This window comes from Macaca mulatta, chromosome 6, assembly GCF_049350105.2.
Source record: "Macaca mulatta isolate MMU2019108-1 chromosome 6, T2T-MMU8v2.0, whole genome shotgun sequence".
Taxonomy (NCBI): domain Eukaryota; kingdom Metazoa; phylum Chordata; class Mammalia; order Primates; family Cercopithecidae; genus Macaca; species Macaca mulatta.
In genome coordinates, this window is record NC_133411.1 from 18913208 (window position 1) to 18931374 (window position 18167).

The 18167-nt window shown below is 40.8% G+C and overlaps 1 protein-coding gene and 1 long non-coding RNA gene across 2 annotated transcripts in view; one reads left to right on the forward strand and one right to left on the reverse strand.

Annotated features, from left to right (window-relative positions):
* The window catches only part of LOC144341387 (uncharacterized), a 39677-nt gene extending 34758 nt beyond the window's left edge, over nucleotides 1–4919 (forward strand). The window contains exon 3 of the long non-coding RNA XR_013418291.1: nucleotides 4706–4919. This is a non-coding gene — a long non-coding RNA (uncharacterized LOC144341387). The remainder of the gene's footprint in view (nucleotides 1–4705) is intronic.
* Nucleotides 4920–12355: 7436 nt separating this feature from the next.
* LOC144341219 (histone H3.X-like) lies at nucleotides 12356–12766 on the reverse strand. The gene has a single exon (XM_078004326.1). It carries the CDS (start codon nucleotides 12764–12766, stop codon nucleotides 12356–12358), a length of 411 nt encoding a protein of 136 aa, XP_077860452.1.
* Between the last annotated feature and the right edge of the window lie 5401 nt (nucleotides 12767–18167).

Below are 18167 nucleotides of genomic sequence, written 5' to 3' on the forward strand. Positions count from 1 at the left end.
ATTTTTAAACTAGGAGTTCCTCAAAGCACAAAACCCAAAGCTGTCACCTCCTCAAAGCTGATTCAGAGATCCATGTTTTCAGGAGTGGAAGGTTTTTGTGGTATGCTCCTTTCTCTGCAATTTTTATAGTGAACCTTAAAGATGTCTGCCCTAAATGTTCTACATTATTCTAGTTTGTTCACTGGTTCAAAGGCTGTAGCATAAATTTTGCACAAATGGTTAATCTCAATTCTCTTGACCCTTGGAAAGGGCTCAGTACACAGTCAGCTCTGGTTAAATTTCATATTTAATACATGGGTCTACATGCTGTCATTTTCAGCAATACCTTGGTGTAAGAAACTAGGAAACATGAAAAGTCACTTAGTTTCTCTAGTCTCATTGAAAGGTGGTGGGATTAGGTTAATTTTTGGTCCAATTCCTTTGAACTTAGAATTCTGTGAGTATTTTGTAAAGTAGCATGTGAGCACTATGAGGGTGGAAATTAAAAAGAAACTTTTTATTATGGAAAACTTAAACACATGCTAGATAATGTATCCCTATGCACTCATTACCCAGATTCAACATTTAATAATTCAGTTCAAAGTTAACATCATCTAACCCCCCTTGTCGTATTACTAAACATGTAATAAGCAGTTTGTTGACAATTTAATCTCCAGTTTAAAAACAAATACTGTGCATTGAATTTTGCTTTTATCAAGACCTTCTCAACCAAAGCCTGTAATGCAACGTTTAGATGCATAAATGCTACAAAGTTTTGGGGAAATAAAACAACTTCAAAGTTGGCGCCAGACCTATGGTGTAAGGAATAAATGTTTTAATTCCTCTTTCCATTGTGTTTCTTCAATTTTTGAAATTCTATAAGCTGAAAATGAAGAGAGAAAATGGGAGGTGCATTCATTAGCATAGAGATGGTTGTAAGAGGCAAGAATGGATGAGGTTGTCAGGAGAACCAGAGAAAGGAGGAAAGCAAGAGACTGAGAGAGTGACCCTGATAATTGATGACCATTCAGGCAACTAGGAAAAGATGAGCTCAGTAGGAGACTTAGAAGTATGTCGGCCTGGGGTGGTGCTCATGCCTATAATCCCAGCACTTTGGGAGGCTGAGGTGGGTGGATCACAAGGTCAGGAGTTCGATACCAACATGATGAAACCCCGTCTCTACTAAAAATACAAAAAATTAGCTGGGCATGGTGGTGTGAGCCTGTAATCCCAGCTACTCAGGAGACTGAGGCGGGAGAATCACTTGAACCCAGGACGTGGAGGTTACAGTGAGCCAAGATCGCACTATTGCACTCCATCCAGCCTGGGCAAGACTCTATCTCAAAAAAAAAAAAAAAAAAAAAAAAAAATGAAGAAGTATGTCAACACTGGGAAATCAACCTAGAATAGCTTGGGGACCTGATCCAGAAGCCACAGGAAGAGGATTTTTTTTTTTAAAGGAAGTGAGTGGTGAACATTGTCAAATCCTGCATTTGACATGTGAGAGGAGTGTCAGTGGCATGATGAAGGCAGAAGCCAGACTTGAGAAGTCAACAGAGGAGACAGGACGGATTAACAGCTCTCAGACAGGAGAGGAGACAGGACGGATTAACAGCTCTCAGAAGGAGCCCACTTCTTACGTGGGAGGAGAATAGCCAATGGCTAGTGGGTAGCTGAGGAGAGCGAAGTTAATTATTTTCAAGACAGGAAACATTTGACAGTATTTAACTGCTTCTGGGATAAAGGTAGTAGAGAGGAAAGACAGAAATAAATCAATAAGGGACTTTTCAGAGAGGCTACTGTGGGACTTAGACCACAGGCAGAGAATAATTTATAGGTGGGGGAGGAATCATCATTGTGATGAAAGGGAAGGGAGAAATCTGAAAAATCTGATCTGGATACAGATATAGGTACCTTTAAGGGTAGGAACTGATGGGTTTCCATCTGATATATATGTGCTTTTATATATCTGATTTTATATATTCCATCTGATATATATGTACTTTTACACACACACACATATATAGGTGTGTATATATCTATATAGGAGTATAGATATACATACCAATATATAAAAATTATATATAAGTGTAATATATAAAGATATAAATACCATATATATTATACATATATACAATTTTTTGAGGGAGGTGACAATGTGGTCTGCTGAGAAGCAGGAGACTATTGCTATAATTTCAGTGAACACTATATACTTACAGAATAAATGTTAATAAGCAATGTTAAAAAAACAGACGTATTCTGAACAATTTGTTGGTAATCATCTTTTTCTCCCTTTTATTTTCTTTTTAGCTTGCATTTTTTCCCTTTTTAATAACACTCAGTGATGGTACCTAAACAGAAATTATAAAATAAAACAATCATTTATTTTTATGGAGAAAAAATAATAAAATCAACCAACTAACTGAAGTGTTAAATCTATATTGGCCTTACTATATTCCGGAGAGTTTTAGTGGTAATACAATTCTTACACAACACATACATGCGCACACGCACACACACCCCCCAGAAATCAAATCATTCAAGATAAATGCACACTACAGTCAACCTGAAAGTCTTTAGGAATAAATACGTGTTTCTTACTATGCTCTGAGACTGTCACCCCCTTGGATCTCATGCCCAATTCTAAAAACAAGTGAAGCATATAAATCTCTAAGACCCAGAGTTTGTCAGCTGATTCTCATTATTCAAGGATGGGAGGAGAGCTGTTAGAGGAACAAGGCAGGGGAAAGTTAGCACAGCATTGTTAGAGATCTCAGTACAGTGGTTCAGAGGAGCCAGCTTGCTTCGATAGGGAAGGGTTAGGGGACGGAGGGGCATAGTTGGGTTTGAATTTTCTTGTTCCACTTCTAAGGAAATGCCAGTTCCTATAGAGCATACCTCTCTTTCTTTTCTGTTCCCTTGCCCCTTTTTTTCTTCTTTTATTTTCTTCTGTCTTGATCTTTCCATACCCCGAAGTTAAAGGATGGGGGTGCTCACGGGAGAGCAGAGTCGATTCAGGTCTGGTAGGATGAAGAGTTGGAATGAATCTTCCCAGTCCATGTAGCTTCTGTGTCCCACCAAGCAGGGAACTCATCTTTCTTTTCCAGTTCCTTTTTATATTGTTCAGCTAAAAAAGGAAGCGTCAAAATAGCTTGGAAGCGCCGTGCTGGTTTTTGTAAACTTCAGATTCATTTTAGAGTCCTCAGAGACCTAACTTCTGCTTGTACCTATTTGATACCCAACAAGAAATTTTGCGACAATAAAATGAAGCACTTATGCTCTCTGAATATCATAAACATTGTCAATTATGTGTTTAAATTCAGTATCTGTGTAATAATTAAAGAAGTTACAACAGGATAAACCAAGTAGGAAATAAACGCCTGGAACTATACTTGGTAGATTTAGGGCATCTAAAGCATTGACTGGTTTGCTGAAAGACCGTGACAGTTAAGAAATTCCCCTGCCAGGGTAAAATTAAAAAAATAAAAATAAAAAACTTTAAAATACCAGATCTTTCATGTCTAGGATGGAAAAGTTTAAATTTTGTACATATTCACACCATTTCCTCCACGATACACAGCATGTAGAAAAATGTGCAATAGATATTTGTTGAAAATATTTTTTTGAGTATGTATTCAAAAAAGAGGATACGTCTAAAAAGAACCTGTCAAGGATCTGAAAAACAGCCACCTAATTGGTATGTTTCTTTCTTATTTTTAATTTGAAAACCAGAGGCACGTCACTGTTTTGGGGGAATAACAGTTTCACCAGTTTCCTCTGCCAGCACCTTTATAGATGTATCCAGAAAGACTCTGATTGTCATGAATGCTTTTGCAAACATTCTGCAAAATAACAATGGCAGTTCTGACATAATTTTTTAAAAATTTAATTGGCCATAGAATAGAAATGGCAGAAATGCTTTAAAAACATTACAAGGGATTTCAGAGTAAGAATAATGCTCTGAAATAAGCATAATGGGATGAAGAATGATGAGACTTTTTAGTGGAAAAAATTTTAAGTGCTTTTATCTTTTTAAAAAGCAATTCAAAAATTATCCTGACACTGATGCTTAGAAAGTGTCTGTAATTTTTCTCTGGAGCACTATAAAATATGAGCTGGTTCTCCCCGATCTGTGATAGTTTACATGGAAGGTTATCTAATCTGTGCAGAAGATCATGTACTTTTTTTTTTTTTTTTTTCTTTGAGACTGAGTCTTGCTCTGTCACGCAGGCTGGAGTGCAGTGGCGTGATCTCCGCTCACGGCAACCTTTGCCTCCTAGGCTCAAGCCATCTTCCCACCTCAGCCTCCCAAGTATCTGGTACCACAGGCACGGACCACCACGCCTGGATAATTTTAGTATTTTTTGTATTAGCTTGGTGCAAAAACAATTGAGGTTTTTGCAGTAAATACAGGTTTTCACTATCTTGCCTAGGTTGGTCTCCAAATCCTGGAGCATAAATGGACATTAATTTTTTCTTTATGCCTCAATTATCTTGCATATTTCTTGGGGTATATAGCCTTTTCATCCCCACTTCATTTTAAAAATCATAAATACAGGCCTTTCTCTAGCCTGTAGGTAAAGAACCACATAGTCTTTAAGAGAGAAATGGGGGATATAAAAAGCTTAGATACATTCAGTCTCTCCTTAGAGTATAATGAGAGATAACTGTATACAGTAGTTGATTTTTATTAACAGATTATGTATCTGTGTTTGTTTCATTTCAGGGGTTAATTTTCAAGTATTGGATGGTTCTCCCTCTTTGAGTTACCATTTGTTTCTGCTTATAACCTACTGATCATGCCTTTAGTACTAGTAAATATTGAAAACGGAAAGCCTTGGGTGGCTTGGAAAGGCTTTGATGTAAATACGTGTTGCTGAGATGGGGAAGTGAAGGTGTCGGATTACGCATGACTTTCACAGGTGTTCTTGTACCACATTCATGCCTCCTCAGATGAGTTAAGTGAAACTGGCTATTCAGTATCAAGGTATAATAAGGTCTCAGAACTTTGAGTCACTCTTTTCATTGACTGTCATAGACTCCAGTTTAAGCTCTATTTATTGAAGACTATCACTATGTTAGTTTTATTCCTGAAGCACCAGTAATCCAAGTGATTAGATTATTCTTAATGTTACAGCAAGGAAAAACTTTCAACAATGTTAATATTAAATGAACTTGTATTCAGTATCATTGTCACATGAGTTCCAGGTATTGCTATCATGTTCTGCATTCAATAAAATACCAGAAGACAAGTCAAAGAAGCCCATATCAAACGTGGGCCAATTTTTACTTTGAAGTATTAAAATCTAGTTTCTTTAATACTTAGTATGATGTTAGAGGCTAATTAACAGTCAATGTTAATTAATTAATGAAATTAGTTAATTAAAAATAAATTTATTTTTATTTTCTCAATAAAAAATAAAGAAAACCCATCAAAAGAATGCTTCAAGTATTTGATTCAAGTACAGACTCATATCTTCATATGCAGTGAAGTGCTGCCAAGTTCTCAGATTCTTTTAGGACCTTTGATTTTGTACCAGCAAAATCAGAATTAGGAAAGAAATGTTGAGAAGGCAAATTGCTTAGAATTTGAGTAATTCTAAGTTTAATATTTATATTAATTTATTGAACTGAGAAGTTGAGTAATTCTCAGTTTAATAATTAATGGCATAAATAAAGTATGGGGGTATTGGTCTTCAATCTTTAAAAGGTTTTAAATTTTTATGTTTCTCATTTATTTTTATGTAGACATCTAAGTTTTCATTACAAGTTTAAATAGTTGCAAAAGATGTTTGACATACTGCAAATTTTGTTATTTAAAAATAAAATAACTAGATCATTATTTTAAATATGTTCAACATAATGGCAATAATGTAGTAATTTAATATCTTCTACCAAATATTTAAAAATACATGAAAGCTCTTTAAAAGTCAGGTATTTTAGTGTCTACTTTATCTTCTAAACTAATTTTATGCCTTTTACCCAACATAGTTTTCTCCAAATGTGATACATATTTTTGTGCTCGAAAAACTTTATCTCTTCTGTGCTTCTCTGCAACCTATGCATACATATATGTATATAATGAAAAAATTGAAATAAATATTTGCATATTCTCCTTACCAGCCCAGTTTACCCTCAGAGTACCTGATAAATGACTCGTTGCCAAATCAGTTGGGGATTTTTCCTCAGACATTTAAATTGTCTAACACGCAGCTTCATAAAATGTCAAATTTGCACAGAAAATACGTTTTTTATTATTGTGAAATGCAAACATTCAGAATATCTGAGGCAGACAGAATTCTGAAATGTCCCACGCATTTCCTGTCCCTCAGAGGCACACCCCGCATCTGCCCCTCCCTGAGTGTGGGTGACACCATGAAATTAACAGGCCCACAAATCCCTGATGAGGTTAGGAATGCCCTGCAGCAATGGACATTAAGTACTGGGTCTAATTCAATCATCTGAGCTATCATAATGACAGAGAACTGTATATAGGAGTTGATTTTTATTAACAGATTATGTATCTCTGTTTGTTTCATTTCAGGGGTTAATCTTCCAGTTTTGGATAGTTTCCCCTCTTTGAGTTGCCATTTGTTTCTGCTTATAACCCCTGAAATGACAGGGCTCTCCAGCCTGAGGGAGATTTGCCTCCTTTCCCCCATGCGGGAGATTCTCCTGTGCGGGCTCTGCAGATCCGGGGAGTCCCACGACCAGACCTGGGAGAAACTTTGGGAGCTGAGAGCATCCTCACAGCAGCAGGCAGACAGACAAGCGGGCCTGGGTCTCACAGCCCTAAGGCATCGAATTCTACCAACCAACCTGAATCAGATCACAGCCAGACCTTTCCCAGGTCAAGGCAATGTCCACACAGCCAGGCCCACCCTAGAGGTTCACTGTGAGCAGGAGGCAGTCACTCGGCCTAGCGGGACTTCTGATCTGTGAGCTGGGGTTTGTTTTAAAGACCCCAAATTTGTGAGAATTTATTAGGCATTGATCTAAAACTAATATACTTTCCATACACAAGTTTCTTCACATTGTGGAAGTCAGAAAAACCAGTGTGTGTGTTTACGTGTGGGAGCAGGAGGCAGGGACACACTTTCTGTGTCCAGCTGTGGCTAAACTATGGCTCAGCAGAAACACTGCAGCCAAAATCTTTGAAAGGTTCTCATTGAAGATCCATAATCAAACCACCCCAGCTGGAACTTCCGCCTCTACAGCGCTGTCAGAGAGCAGACCTGAATCCCACCCATGGAGACGGGCAGGCAAGCAGGTGTGTCTGCTGAGATGTTCGCCCTGCCCCGAGGTCTGAAGGGCAGCAACATGGATGGAATCCCTGAGGACCTAGATGGGAACTTGGAAGAACCCAGGGATCAGGAAGGTGAGCTCAGGAGTCAGGATGTCATGGGCCTCACGGAAGGCGATAATGAAGCCTCAGCCTCAGCTCCTCCTGCAGCCAAAAGACTGAAAACAGACACCAAAGGAAAGAAGGAGAGGAAGCCCACCGTGGATGCAGAGGAGGCTCGGAGGATGAGCACCCTGCTGTCCGCCATGTCTGAGGAGCAGCTGGCCCGCTATGAAGTGTGTCGCGGGTCAGCTTTCCCAAAAGCACGCGTTGCACATCTGATGCGGTCTATCAGTGGCAGCTCGGTGTCTGAGAACACGGCCATTGCCATGGCTGGAATAGCCAAGGTCTTGGTTGAGAGGTGGTGGAAGAGGCCCTGGACGTGTGTGAGATGTGGGGAGAAACGCCCCCGCTTCAGCCCAAGCATTTAAGGGAGGCTGTTCGCAGGTTAAAGCGCAAGGGCCTCTTCCCTAACAGCAACTACAAAAAAAATCACGTTCTTCTAGGCCGAAGGCCAGAGGGACAGGTCTGTTTGTGCAGGAATAAGTACTGCATCCAGTCTTGGTATGATAGGACTATGTTTGCTGGAGTTTCTGCATCTGTCTACCCTGGATTTGCCACAATCTTAACGTCTTTTTCAAACTGTGACACTGTTTCATAATCGCCTTGAGTAAATAATTGGGTCGCCTAGGACATATTGAGTCATCTTTATGTGTCTTCCTAGTTGGAAGAAGAAAGGTCTATGGGTCTTGATCATTCTGTGGACAGATAGCTGCTTTCAGAGAGGGAAATTCCTTCCAAGAGTCTTGTATGGTTTCACACTGAAGCCTGGAGTTGCTGTGTTTTAGCTTTTATGCTTAAGTCTGGGTTTCAATAAGTGAAGCCTCCAAAAACTTTTCTCTTGTGATATTCTGCCCTGAAGGCTGTGCCTGAGCAGGGGCACTGGAATTGTTGTCCTTGTATGTATTTTAAATTCTGGTATGGATTTTGATGAGTCATCATAAAAACAGTTAAACTGTTAAACTGTTTTCCAGCCTGCAGAAATAAAGATAAAATCACAAAGCATTTTTTTCTCTCATTTGACTGTTCTCATATTCCTACCTACTGTGCTTTATGTCAGCTAGTGATCCTTTACTTTATTATAAAGTAACATAATATAAGAGCATCTTATAAGACTAGAGTGACAGAAACAGAATTCAAAAACCACCTTTCTGCAAACAGCCATTTGTAATGATCATCTAAGCTGTTTAAAAGACACAGAAAGAGCACATTGATAGCTCAGCTATGCTGTGGTGCTTCTATAGGTACCCAAATTTAGTTCAAAACATTGCTTTAGAGTATTCTTTTTTTTGTTTTGTTTTTGAGATGGAGTATCGCTCTGTCGCCCAGGCTGGAGTGCAGTGGCACGATCTCGGCTCACTGCAAGCTCTGCCTCCGGGGTTCACACCATTCTCCTGCCTCAGACTCCTGAGTTCCTGGGACTACAGGTGCCTGCCACTATGCCCGGCTAATTTTTTGTATTTTTTAGTAGAGAAGGGGTTATACTGTGTTAGCCAGGATGGTCTCGATCTCCTGACCTCATGATTCGCCCGCCTTGGCCTCCCAAAGTGCTGGGATTACAGGTGTGAGCCACAGTACCCAGCCTAGAGTATTCTTGATTTTATTCATTCTACCAGTGGTCCGTTCAGAAAATCAAACCCGACTACAGCAACAGAGGAAAAGAAGTTATTAAAATATCAGAAAAAGTAGGTTCATCAGGAGTTACAAAGTTATTCCACACTCCACTTGTTCATCCTTTACTTTACCTTTACTTTTTCATCATAGAATAAAGACCTGAGATTTATTATGGAATCACTGTGAACCTTCCCAGCACAGCTCCCAGATATCCACGGTGCTATTTCAGGATCTGTTTACCTTTGCCATGTGCCCCCTGAATCACAGAGTATAAGCAAAAAGGATCTAAAAGCCCCCACAGTTCAGTTCTCATATCGAGTGGAGAATAACATCTATTCTTTCTTCTTGAAGCCAAAGATACCTCCACAAAGTGTTTTATTTCCTCATACACTCCGCTTTTGCTCTTAAAATAGAACTTATTGTACATAGGATCTATCTTTGGCTGAGCATTACATAAATTTCTAAACTTTACCAAGCGTGGGGAAATTCTGTTTCCTACCTCCATATTCTGACATTGTTTAGCTTTCCTTTTATTTTACCAACTTCCCTGTAGAGGCGTATAACAAGTTAGACCAGTGTGTTTTAGAGAGACACAGGAGGGTACAGGTCCTTGGAAGAACTGATGGAGATGGGAGGGCTCTCTCAGGAATTAAAGTGCTTGAGCAACCAAAAGAAGTAAGATCCAAGAGACTCAATATCTCCCAGTCTTTAGAGGGCTGTCAGCTCATCCCTTTCCCATGGCATTGAGGAATCTTGGGAGCTGTGCTCTGGCAGACGTGGCAGGCCGAGCAGTCTCTTAACACCAGAGTAAAGAAAACCTGGCCCAAGCAGCCTGAAGTGGGAATGAGCCACTGCAGAGAGCAGTGACAGTGGTGACTGGACACATGCGCTCAGAACGTTTTTCCGGCCCCCCATAGAACTGCATGCTTCGAGTGGGGTCTGAGTAAAGCTGAACTGCTGAAGACAGAAACAAGTTCCCATCAAGATCTCAGAGGTCAGCTCAGGAGCAGGAACGCAGTGTGTTTCTCAAAGAGGAAAAATGGATTAGCTGGGAAGTTTCAGTTTCCCTACACATTCAAAATCTTCTCAATATAGAATATCATACAGCCACAGCTCTCAAGAAAGGAGTCTGTTGAACGTGGTATCTTTCCAGGAGAAATCTTTGATATCTTTCATGGCTGGTTGTATTACATGTTAATGACAATGACGTTTTTCATGGAGCTTCGTTACCATCCTTAATGTCTATCTCATAATGTGCCTTTGGAGACCGCCTAGAAAAATGTGGTGTCTGATTGGTGCTGGTAAGGTGGTGATGAAATTTCTAACAAGTAAAGTGACTGTACTTGACTATTTTCAATAATTTAGTATTGTGGGATAAGTTTAGCATCCTCATTGCCTGCCTTTGCCCTACAAAAATACTTACCATATGTCCAAATAAAGCTTAAGCAATCTAGCTCCACTATTCTGAAGCACATATGATCTAGGGTCTAGTCTTTAAAAGTACAAAGTAAAAAGTTTAAAAGTATAACTCACAGAAAGTTGTACCCAAACTAAAAAAGCAGAAATGATAAATTGATGGATTTGTGTTTTCTACGGAAGACAGTACAACGCAGAGTGCTAACATACATATGTAGGTGAGAAGAGGGCAGGGCTCTTATAAAATGAATGTAGTCAAATCTTTTATAATAGTTTCTTGAGTAACATGAATATTAGAGAGATGATTCATGAAATTTTAAGTCAGTGCCATGTCTAGGAATATCAAGACATAGTAAGACATTGTAAAGAGTATTTTTTTTTTCTGAACGAATCTATAAAAGAGATATATAAGGTGTTTCTTTTTTTCCCCCTAATTACTTAGTTTTTCTTAGTCACATATTCAAGGGAACATACTAATGTTTGGTAAAATGGTGTTTGTCAAATTCTACTTCTCACTTTCACCTACCATGCCATGTTCAACTATTGTATATGTAAGTATCGGAAATTCGAGTATTGTTAATTTTAATATACTTTCACCAAAGTAGTATTTTTAATGAGAAAGTCATAATCTCATCAGTAAGCCCTTTCTAAAAATTCCAACAGAAAATATCAACTAGTAATTGATTACGATAAGAAAAGAAAACCCAGAAATAATCCTAAGGCAGAACAACTTCAGGCTTCAATGTGAAACCATCACAGTCCCTTGGGAGGTGTTTCTCTCTCAAAGCAGCTGTCTGTTCCAAAGGTTCTCAGGGACCATGCACTTTTCTTCTTCCAACGGAGAAGACGTAGAAAAATGATTCAATTCACTCAAGGAGGAACAAATATTTAGTCAAAGTGATTATGAAAAAGGCTGCTTCCATGATCTAGGTGAGACCATGTCAGAGTTTGAGGAAGGTGTTAAAAATCTAGGGTGGGTCCAGGATAGACTGAGATGCGGAAGCTCCAGCATACAGTCTTCTGTCATTGGAAGACGGAGCCAGTACTTCTTCCCTCAGGAACAGGATTACTTTTCTCGTCTTGGGCTGAAAATCACATAATTTTTTGTACTTGATAAAAATGTGGCCCTTAAACTTAAATGTGCAGGCAAGCTTTCTCAGGGGCATCTCTTTTTCAAATCTCACACATGTCCAGAGCCTCTTCTACAACCTGTGTGACCAAGGCCTTGACCATTCCAACCAAGACAATGACCACACTCCGGGATATAGGCCACCAGAGATGGACTGCATCAGACTCCCAATGGGTGCCTCTGACTCCCTTCAAATCACAGATATACTCCACTGGATTCTACTCACACTGCTTCCACAATGTGCAGTAATTTGTAAATACAGAGTTTATTCAAATTGTAGACAATGAAGTTTAACGTATTTTCATAGCAAACTAGTGGAAACATCACAGGAGACAGGGAACATTGAAAACACAGTTGCATACATAAAACCTCCAAGTATATCTGGAATCTACTGTTTCATAAAATGCAATAAACATCTTTTAGCTCTCATTAATAAGAAATTTACTTTGTTTACGGAACCCATATGCAGACATAGTAAAGAAAGAAACAGATTTCTTTATAATTTTACAGAGTTGAACTGAAACTCGCTCACAGACACATTTCCACTTGACACTAGTGCCTTGGGAGCCTCAAGGTAGATGAGACGTTTCCTAACAGAAGCACACACAGACACAACCGCCACCTGATTTCTGCCTACGTTTCCACTGGCAATCCTATGCTTAGCTACCTTTGGACCCCAGGAGGGAAAAGAAACCAAAACAGAACAAAACTTCTCACATCAGAACTACCAGTTACAGGGGGAAGAGAAGAAAGAAAACACAACCAAATAGAAAAGAAGTCCTCTAGAGTGCAACGTTTCCCAGGAGCGTGGGCTCTTAAGCACCCTCTCCGCGGATGCGGCGGGCCAGCTGCATGTCTCTGGGCATAATTGTGACACGTCTGGCATGGATGGCACACAGGTTGGTGTCTTCAAAGAGGTTCACCAGGTAGGCCTCGCTGGCCTCCTGCAGGGCGCCAATGGCCGCGCTCTGGAAGCGCAGGTCCAGGCTGATGACCTGAGCGATCTCGCGCACCAGGCACTGGAAAGGCAGCTTGCGCAGGAGCAGCTGCGTGGACTTCTGGTACTTTCTGATTTCCCGCAGCGCCTGGGTGCCAGGCTTGTAGCGGTGAGGCTTCTTGATCCCTCCTCTAGGCGGCGCCCTTTTGGCGGCTGCTTTGGTGGCCAGGGGCTTCCTGGGGGCCTGCCAGTTGGTGGCTTTCCGTGCGGTCTGCTTGGTGCGAGCCATGTTTCGGGGTCTTAGCCTCTCCGCTCTCCTTGGGCTGAGCCTGGCCTGCTGCAGGCGGTGCTGGCGTCTGAAAACGAGGGCAGTGGTGCTGTGGACAGGATTCAGAGAGCCTGTGAGTTGAGGTCCATGCGCATGACTCTCCCACACACTTAGTCCCTGCAAACCCAGCCCCAGACTTACCAGCTCTCAGGTCTGTGGGTCGGAGGCCGGGCTTCTAGTCTTCCTGGAGTGTCGTGGGTTTCCTTGGTCTACACAGCAGCAGCCAGGAATCTCCCTCGCAGGCAGTCTCTTTCTGACTGGAGATCTCTGTGGTCTCGGTAAAGCCCTGCCTCTTATAAGGAGCTCAGATGATTGCATTAGGCCCTCCCTGCTACCTTCCATTGTATTCCTTGCTTCACTAGATCCTCAATCTCACCAGGGCTGTGAAAACCCAATCAAGTCCCCGGATTCTGCACACACCCCCAGGGAGGGAGGAACCTCTGCTGTGTGCATCATGGGAGGGATGGTAGGTGCGAGTTAGATAAAATTCTGGGTTCCAAGGAGATTCTGAAAGTTTACATGGAAGTCATTACAATGAAAAAGACATATGAGTAAAGTTGCATGTTACACGACATTGGTGACTGCTGCAAAACACCAAGGGTGCGATCATGAGGTGTCTCTCAGGTTCCCGGAGGATGAGGTGAAACGGGGAGGGAAAGATAGAAAACCTCTAACAGGGATGCTCTTGGGGGCATTTTTCTCTCCCAAAGTGACATTCATGGGAATCTGCGGGTAGCCTTCAGGCGAAGCTGTGGCTTTTTGATCAACTGGTCCTATGGGCCTGTCACTGAGGCCGCCTGTTTTTTTTCTTACCTTGGTACTGGGGCTGAGCTTTGTTTCCATTTGCCAACTTTGGAAATGCCATGAGGCCCAGTGAAGACCCTGAGTTTACTGAGCTGCTGCTGAACCGAGGCCACAGCTGCTACCTTCATACCTTTGGCTCCATGAGAAAAGGCAAAGCAGAAGAAACAACACACAAACAAAAGGCCCCTATTTCAATACACGGTTAACAGGCTTCTCTGATATGTGTAGTAGAAATTTAATGCCCATGTATGCAATGCATATATCACGCACCAAACAGGAAATTCCAGGATAATCAACACTCACAAAATAAGTTTACATTACTGTTTTAAAAATAGAGCTCATTTCATAGAAAACCTTTAGGTTCATGCCAAAATGGGGCAAAAGGAACAGAGGTTACAGATATCCTCTCCCCCAACATATTCATAGGCCCCCTTATTATCAACTTTCTCTCCTAGATTGGGACTTTGGCTACAATCATTTAGCCTACACTGACACGTCACTCTGACTCCAAGACCATAGCTCTTCTTAGGATTCACTTGGCTGTTGTATATTCCATGGATCTGAGCAAAGGCATAATTACACGTGTCCACCGTTATTGTATTCTATGGACTAGTTTCACTTCCGTACAAATGCACTGTGTCCACTCTCTGCACTTTTCCTTCACCGTTGGTCCCTTGCAACCACTCAACTACTGATTTATTTATTCATATTTAAAATAGATACATCTCATTGTCTATATTTCCTCTTTTTTTTTTTTTTTTTTTTTTTTTTCAGACGGAGTCTAGTTCTGTTGTCCAGTCTGGAGTGCAATGGCGCGGTCTCGGCTCACTGCAAGCTCAGCCTACCGGGTTCACGCCATTCTCCTGCCTCAGCCTCCTGAGTAGCTGGGACTATAGGCGACAGAGAGCATTTTGGGAGAGCGGGGTTGGCGGATCACTTAAACTCAGGTGTTCCAGACCATCCTGGGCAACATGACGGAACTTCCTCTCTACAATTAAAGTGGGAAAAAAAAAAGCTAAATGTGGTGGTTGGTGCCTGCTCTTTCAGCTACTCCAGAGGCTGAGGTAGGAGGATCTCTTGAGCTCTGGAGGTGGAGATCCCAGTGAGCTGAGATGGAGCCACTGCTCTCCTACCTGGCTGGCAGAGGGAGACCCTGGCTCAAGAAAATAACAATCACCGTCATCGTCATCATCATCATATTTGGGTCCCTGAGGTCCATGTATGAGCAGGCATTGTTCTAGGGCTTCCTAGTTGGAAGAACAAAGGTACATGGACCTTGAGCCTCCTGTGGACAGGGAACTGTTTTTAGAGAGAAGAAAGAAACCCTTTTAGGAGACTATGGTGGATTCACACGGAATCTTGAAGTGGATATAACTTAGGATTTTTGCTCATATGTGATTTTAAGGAGATACAACAAAGTCCTCCCTTACAATACTCTATCCTTAAGGTCCTGGGCTTTCTAAGAGTACTGGAGTAGTTGCCCTTGTACACATTTAGCACGTTTCCGTAGCTTTTCCTGGGGAATCAAGCACCTCTTTTCCAGCTTGTAAAAATAAAAGTGAAATTGAAAAACAGTTTTCTTCTTGAAAATGACTCTTTTTACTTTCCTACCAAGACTGTTTCATGTCAGGGAGTGATATGTGATGATGTTAGAATGGTAACACACTCTAGGAGCCGCATGGAAAACTGAGAGAAGCACAGACCCCAGATACCCCGTCTAATCTGGGCACTCCTTTCCACGCCTTCACCTCCAAGGAATTGGCCCCATTGTAAACTAGGTTTATGGCCGAAATAACATGTTTGTTTCTGTTTTGTGCTTCTCTAAAACAGATATACATATGATGACAATACATTTTCATACAAGATAAAATTCAATTGTTACTTTATTTTCCAAATTATTCTATAAGAACACAAAAATTAAAAATAAAATTCCCTCTCAGTGTAGGATTTGACCATTAAGTATTTTGTGTATTTGAACATTATTTGTAATTATACCGATGTGTAATTGATCCAATACCATGAATATAAGATAAACGGTAACAAATGTATAACCACAATAAAATGGAGTTCCAGTATCAGGGTGGCTCCTAAGGAGATTCAATATCATCACCTTGTCTTGAAATCAGTAAACACTAGAAAAGTGAAGTATCAACATCTCTCTGAGTGGTAATGTCACAAGGCAAACTACAGAGAAAATAAAAAGATTCATGCTTTCCTATCTTTAAACTAAGTAATATATGTATATTAGCACTGTGCTTTGTTCCCTCTTCCATAGGAAACACAAATCCATCAATTTATCATTTAAACCTTTCTAGTTTGGATATATCTTTTTATGTAGTTGTACATTTTTTTTTTTTTTTAGACAGAGTCTGACTCTGTTGCCCAGTCTGGAGTGCAGTGGCACAATCTCGGCTCACTGCAAACTCCACCTCCCAGGTTCACGCCATTCTCCTGCCTCAGCCTCCCGAGTAGCTGGGACTACAGGCCCCCGCCACCATGCCCAGCTATTTTTTTTGTATTTTTTTAGTAGAAATGGGGTTTCACCGTGTTAGGTAGAATGGTCTCCATCTCCTGACCTCGTGATCTGCCTGCCTTGGCCTCCCAAAGTGCCGGGATTACAGACGTGAGCCACCACACCTGGCCAGTTGTACTTTGAAGCTTTGTACTTTATACTTCTAAAGACTAGACCCTAGATAATATGTGCTTGGGAATAGTGGAGCTAGCTTGCTTAAACTTTATTTGGGCATACGCTAATTACTTGTGAGGGGCAAAGGCAGGCACTGAGGATGTTAAGCTTATCCCAAAATAGTAAATGATGGAAAATAGTCAAGTATACTCACTTTGTTAGGTATCTTGTCACCACTTTACCAGCATCCAATCAGAGACCACATTTTTCTAGGCAGTCTCCAAATGTACATTATGAGATAGTCTTAAGAATAGTAATGAAGTTCCAGGAAAAACTTTATTGTCATTAACATGTAATATAATCAGCCATGAAAGCTGTCAAAGATTTCTCCTGGAAAGAAACCACTTTCTACAGATTTCTTTCTTGAGAGCTGTGGCCATATGATATTATATATTGAGAAGATTTAGTATGTAATTATTACAAAGTCAGGAAACAACAGATGTTGGCAAGGCTGTGGAGACATAGAAACACTTTTACAATGTCTGTGAGAGTATAAATTAGTTCAACCATTATGGAAGACAGTGTGGCAATTCCTCAAGGATCTAGAACCGGAAATACCATTGAACCCTGCAATCTCATTACTGGGTATATATCCAAGGATTACAAATCATTCTACTATAAAGACACATACACATGTATGTTTATTGCAGCACAGTTTACAATAGCAAAGACTTGGAACCAACTCAAATGCCCATCAATGATAGACTGGATAAAGGAAATGTGGCATATATACACCATGGAATACTATGCAGCCATAAAAAAGAATGAGTTCGTGTTCTTTATGGTGACATGGATGACACTGGAAACCATCATTCTCAGCAAACTAGCACAGGTACAGAAAACCAAACACCACATGTTCTCACTCACAGTGGGAGTTGATCAATGAGAACACATGGACACAGAGAGGGGAGTATCATACACCGTGGCCTGTCATGGGGAGGGAGGCAAGGGAAGGGAGAGCATTAGGACAAATATCCAAAGCATGTGGGGCTTCAAGCCTAGATAATGGGTTGATAGGTGCAGCAAACCACTACGGCACATGTATACCTTTGTAACAAACCTGCACGTTCTACAGATGACTCCCAAAACTTAAAGTGAAAAAAAAAAAAAAAAAAAAAAAAAAAACCAGGTGTAATTACACTGAACCTTCTCAGCTAATCCAGTTTTCCTCTCTGCGAAAACAATGCTGTGTTCCTGCTCCTGAGCTGACCTCTGAGACCTTGATGGGAATTTCAGGTCAGCTTTACTCAGACCCCACTCAAAGTATTGAGTTCTATGAGGGGCCAGAAAAATGTTCGAAGCTTGTGTGTGCAATCACCGGTACTGTTCTCTGCAGATGCTTGTCTCCAAATCAGGCTGCTTGGGCCAGGTTCTCTTTTCCTCTAGTGTTCAGAAAGTGCTAGACCTGCCACGTCTGCCAGAATACAGCTTCCAAGATTGCTCAATGCCATGGGAAAGGAATGAGCTGACAGCAATCTAAAGACTGGGAGATATGAAGTCTCTTGGATCTTACTTCTTTTGGTTGCTCAAGCACTTTAATTCCTGAGAGAGCCCTCCCATCTCCATCAGTTCTTCCAAGAACCTGTACCCTCCCTGTGTCTCTCTAAGACACACTGGTCTAACTTGTTATACGCCTTTACACAGAAGTTGGTAAAATAAAAGGAAAGCTAAACAATGTCAGAATACGGAGGTATGAAACAGAATTTCCCATACTTGGTAAAGTTTAGAAATTTGTGTAATACCCAAAGACAGATTCTATGTACAATAAGTATTAGTTTAAGAGCAAAAGCTGAGTGTCTGAGGAAATAAAACTATATTTTATGGGGGTATCTTTGGCTGCAGGAAGAAAGAGTACATGTTACTCTCCATTCA